Source organism: Lathyrus oleraceus, chromosome 1 (genome assembly GCF_024323335.1).
Source record: "Lathyrus oleraceus cultivar Zhongwan6 chromosome 1, CAAS_Psat_ZW6_1.0, whole genome shotgun sequence".
Lineage (NCBI taxonomy): Eukaryota > Viridiplantae > Streptophyta > Magnoliopsida > Fabales > Fabaceae > Lathyrus > Lathyrus oleraceus.
Window position 1 is genome coordinate 424,710,279 of NC_066579.1, and position 5,542 is coordinate 424,715,820.

The 5,542-nt window shown below is 35.6% G+C and overlaps 1 protein-coding gene across 2 annotated transcripts; it reads left to right on the top strand.

The window, feature by feature from the left end:
• Positions 1 to 423: 423 nt before the first annotated feature.
• LOC127078932 (putative E3 ubiquitin-protein ligase RF298) lies at positions 424 to 5,342 on the top strand. Of its 2 annotated transcripts, none has more exons than XM_051019348.1 (4): positions 424 to 591; positions 898 to 936; positions 2,040 to 4,136; positions 4,642 to 5,342. In XM_051019348.1, the coding sequence occupies exons 3-4, from the start codon at positions 2,043 to 2,045 to the stop codon at positions 4,714 to 4,716; spliced, it is 2,169 nt and encodes a 722-aa protein (XP_050875305.1). In that variant the 5' UTR covers positions 424 to 591; positions 898 to 936; positions 2,040 to 2,042; the 3' UTR covers positions 4,717 to 5,342. The 2 variants fall into 2 exon arrangements, with proteins under 2 accessions (XP_050875305.1, XP_050875302.1); XM_051019345.1 differs by having other exon boundaries at positions 4,656 to 5,342.
• Positions 5,343 to 5,542: the final 200 nt, after the last annotated feature.

Sequence of the window (5,542 nt, forward strand, 5' to 3'; positions counted from 1 at the left end):
CCGACCAAAATTAATTTTACAAAGATTAACTAGTCTCTATAAAGTATTTAAACACGATTATTAAAATATAAAATAAATTTATAACATATCTAAACACGATTAAAATGAATAATAGTGCCAAATAAATATTTGTTTTTAATATCGTACCGTATCACGAAAGATATTAAAGTGATAAATACTATAATAGAATAATAATTAATATACTTTTTTTTATATTTAATTATTTTATAAGATTAAATTATTATTATTGATACATTTTTTGACCAAATATTATTTTTATATTCTTAAAAAAAATCATTTTTTTGACCAAATATTATTTCTATATTTTTAAAAGAAACTTTATTTTTTGACTAAAAAATGACTTTTATAATATTATTACGCAACCTAGTTTACTATAGTGGGTAAGGGACATGTATTTTGCTAAGGCTATTAAAGCCTCCCCAAGCTCAACACATACACAAAAAAAAATAAAAAGGGTAGAAACAGAAAACAAGAACAAAAAAACCTAAAAAACTATTCATTTTCTTTATGAATTCTCCGTTCTTCAAAGATCGATCTTATCTTTGATTGTTGCTTAATTTTCCTCAATCGGTACGTATCGATCAATTCTGATACTGATTATAGTTCCGAATTTTTCATTCACTTGTATTGGGGATCTTCTGCGGATTGAAATTGTGTTGATGGTAAATTGTTTAGATCGATTTTCTGATCTGGATTGAGTTTGGAGTTTTGTCATGGTGTTGAATTCATTTGAGTGGTTTCAATTTTTCATTTTTTTTTCAACTCGGTTTGGGCTTGATATTGATATTGATATTGAGATTACTGGTGCATGTTTTTGGGCAGTGTTGCTGATATTTTTCTTTTGTTGATTTTTGTTTTTTGTGCTGAATGTTTCAGGAAGTTGTTCGTTGTTGATTGTAATACTGAGATTTAGAGGTAAGAAAGTTTTACCACTTTAATTAATTCATATACAATGCATTGTGTTATAATCCAGTGTTAGTTGTTGCTTATACTTTTTTTTTTTTTGCTTTCTTTTTTGTTGATTGATAATGCTATGAAATTTGTTGTGAATTTAGGTCAATGATTTTGATTTTATCAATGTGTTTTGATAGTACTTGGTTTTGGAATTGGTAAAATTTGTATGCTTGTGAATTGATGATGGTTAATGTTATGAATATTGATGAGTTGTTTGTAAGTTATTGCTTTTCTTATTTACTAGTGTGTATACCGTGTGATGCACGGATCAATTACGTGAGAGATATGAATCTTAACTTGTATTGCTTGTAAATGGATCCTGGTTAAAGTCATCAATCTTGATGAGTTGTTCATTAGCAATACAAGTTTGGATTTATATCTCGTGTAATTGATCTGCGCATCGCACACACTAGCAAATAAGAAAAGTAATATGTTCATTAGTTATTACTTTTCTTATTTACAAGTGTGTGTACCGTGCAATGCACGGATCAATTTCATGCGAGATATAAATCCTAACTTGTATTGCTTGTAAATGGATGCTGGTTAAAATCATGAATCTTGATGAGTTGTTCATTAGTAATACAAGTTTGGATTTATATATCGTGTAATTGATCCGTGCATCGCATACACTAGTAAACAAGAAAAGTAATATGTTCATTAGTTATTATTTTTCTTATTTACTAGTGTGTACGATGCACGGATCAATTACATGAGAGATATAAATCTAAACTTGTATTGCTGACCTACTATATGTAACTTTCTAATATGAATAAAAATCTTAACACTTTCTTCTTATGTGTGTTCTCACATGATAACTATTTGGTACTTCCTTACGTTATTGGCTAGGTTTTATCTCTGCAAATATTATTACATCATTATTAGACAACTATATACAGCGAATTGTAGAAAGTAGAAATTGTAAGGATTAAAACTACATTGTAAACAGCGAGCAGAGATGTTGACTTCTTTCATGCTATATAAATATGGCCTGAAACTATTCAACTTGATTTTGTAATCTAAATGAGAAATATATATAGCAGTTATTAACTTCTTTTGGTTTGCAGCAAATGGCATCACTGGTTGCCAGTGGGAGCAGTCAAATGTCTTCTTCAGTTTCTGTCCAAGAAAAAGGAAGTAGGAATAAGAGAAAATTCAGGGCTGATCCACCTTTGGGAGATCCAAGTAAGGTTATACCTTCACTTCAACATGAGGGCCTCAGTTATGAATTCTCTGCTGAAAAAGTTGAAATGACCCCATGTTTTGGGCAAGTCACAGCTTCTGACTTGTGCAGTGGTAGCCATGATTGTTCTGATGGTTTGAAGCTTGACCTTGGATTATCTAGCCCAGCAATTCCATCCGAGGTTAGGCATAGCCATCATAAGGATGAACTAGAGGTGGTTGAATCCCATGGGGTTGATTGGAGTGATCACACAGAAACTCAGTTGGAAGGACTTCTCCTGAGCAATTTGCATACCATTTTCAAGAGTGCAATAAAAAAAATTGTTGCTTGTGGCTACACTGAAGATGTTGCTACAAAGGCTATGTTAAGGCCTGGCATCTGTTATGGATGCAAAGATACTGTATCTAATATAGTTGATAACACATTGAATTTTCTAAGAAACGGCCAAGAGTTTGATCCTTCACGAGAGCATTATTTTGAAGATTTAAAGCAGCTTCAGAAGTATATCTTGGCTGAATTGGTTTGTGTTCTTCGAGAGGTTAGGCCATTTTTCAGTGTTGGTGATGCAATGTGGTGTTTGTTAATTTGTGACATGAACGTGTCCTATGCTTGTGCAATGGATGGCGACCCTCTAAGTAGTTTATACAGTGATGGCGTTGGTGATGGCTGTTCTTCTGTCCAGACTGAATCTCAATCGAAAGTGGAAACTAAAGGTCCTGGGTTGAGTCTTCCAAGTCCTTGTAATACAATTCCCCTGGGTTCCCAATCTGAGAAATCCTTTGTGGCGGAAAATTCTCAAGTTCCCGGTGGACTCTTGGAGAAACAGGTTGCTAATTCTGGATTTCATCCTGTTGACAAGTCATCTAGTGCTTTTGCAACCTCTCAATTTCCCCTGCTACAAGATAAGGGTGGAATTGTTAGAAAGGTCCACCCCAGTAGCACCAAGAGGGACTACATATTTCGTCAGAAGTCCATCCATGTGGAAAAAGGTTATCGGACATACGGGTCTAAAGGGTCTTCAAGAGGAGGGAAGCTGAGTGGCCTGAGTGGTTTAATCTTGGATAAAAAACTTAAATCTGTATCAGAATCTACTACCATAAACTTAAAGAGTGCATCCATAAACATAAGCAAGGCAGTCGGAGTTGATGTCACTCAAGACAATCTTAACACTACTCGCCCATCTAATGAAGGACAATCTACCCATACTTCATTTAGTCTGGATCCTAGTGATGCTATTTCTCGTGCAGCCGATTCTTCATCTTCAGAACATGAAGCAAATGCTAAGCCTGCAGTCAGTGGCCCTCCAGATGCATTATCAGCTACAGATACTGACCTTTCTCTTTCACTGTCTTCAAAAAGCAGTTCTTCTAAGACACCTATCTGCTGCAATCACAAGGGTACCAGTTGTGTTGGGATACCATATGACAAGTCCATGGGACAATGGTTGCCCCAAGATAGAAAGGATGAGCTGATTTTGAAGATGGTTCCGAGGGTTCGGGAGCTACAAAATGAGCTTCAAGAATGGACAGAATGGGCAAATCAAAAGGTGATGCAGGCTGCTCGTCGGTTGAGTAAGGAGAAGGCCGAGCTTAAGGCACTTAGGCAAGAGAAAGAAGAAGTTGAACGACTTAAAAAGGAGAAACAGTGTCTAGAAGAAAACACCATGAAAAAGCTTTTTGAGATGGAAAATGCCTTGGGTAAAGCAGGTGGACAAGTGGATCGAGCTAATACTGCAGTACGGAAGCTGGAGATGGAGAATGCTGCATTGAGGAAAGAGATGGAGATTGCTAAGTTGCGTGCGGCAGAATCAGCTACAAACTTTCAAGATGTCTCTAAGAGGGAAAAGAAGACCCAAATGAAGTTTCAATCATGGGAGAATCAGAAATCGTTGATACAGGAAGAGCTAATGACTGAAAAAAACAAATTGGCACAGATATTGACGGAATCAAAGCAAGTCGAAGCACAAGCGGAGCAATTCGAGGTATATTATATCATGTTTATTCCAACTGTATTGCCATGCGTTTCATCTTCATCAGATATTACTGCCAACATTTATTCCCTATCCCATTATTTATTCTCTTTTTTTGCTTCAATATACTATATCCTGTTTTACTCCGACTGCTATGCCATTCATTTTATTCCATCAAGTTGTGTTTGTTCTCATGGTAGCTTCAGTGTACCCATCTTATCCTTAGAAATAAGTTATAGAAAGGGAGTAGTTAATAATTATCTGAAAATTTCAAAACTTTCACCCGCTCATTTTGCACTCTTAATTAAATTAAATAAATTTGGATCGATATACGCACTGACATGTATAAGTGATTCAAATGCATGGCTTAATAGTTAATATCATTTCGATGTTGAATGAGTGGGTAATAAATATCATTACGTTAAATGAATCACTTGTGAAATTCCACAGATGCAAAGACGTTAAGTCTGTGAGTGCTTAATGAGTTTTTGTTACTGGGTCTGTTCTCATTGTAAAGGAAAAATATCACAGGCTAAACGGCGGCAGGCAGCAAAGAAAACTGAAGAACTTCTCTCACTGGCCAGTTCTCTAAAAAAAGAACGAGAACAAATTGAGGAGTCAGGCAGAGCCAAGGAGGAGATGATCAAATTAGAAGCGGAGGCGGAACTGCAAAGATACAAAGATGACATCCAGAAACTTGAAAAAGAAGTTGCACAAATAAGGCAGAAATCCGACTCTTCAAAAATTGCTGCTCTCAAAAGAGGAATCGATGGAAGCTATGCCGGTAGCTGGAAGGACATGAAAAAGGGTTCAACTTTTGATGAACCCCAGAACGCATCTATTTCAGAACTGGTCCAAAAGTTAAATAGCTTCTCTATGACAGGAGGAGGTGTGAAACGGGAAAGAGAGTGCGTGATGTGCCTTTCGGAGGAGATGTCTGTCGTATTCCTTCCATGTGCTCATCAGGTTGTTTGCACAAAATGCAATGAGCTCCATGAAAAACAAGGTATGCAGGATTGTCCTTCATGTAGGAGCCCCATCCAGGAGCGGATTTCTGTGCGTTATATGCGTACATAATAATATTTTACTTTTATGAGTGAAGTGAGTGTTTTTGAATAATGTCCATGGGACTCCCATAGAATAATGCATTCAGATCTTGGATCTGGATTTCAGATACATACATTAAGTTGCTTTCAATGCAAAGGTTAAATTTTCAGATACAGCTTTTTATTATGCAGTTTTGGTTTTAATGAAAGTTAGTTTCTCTCAAAGATGCACTTGTCTTTCTTATAAGCTTGTTTAGGAGCAAGATGTGGAATGCTTAGCTTATTATACTTTCTTTATTTTGCTCTTGTTTGATTAAATTTCTGGAAGAGATAAAATTGATTTGTTATATTTAAATGTTTTTGACAAGACTT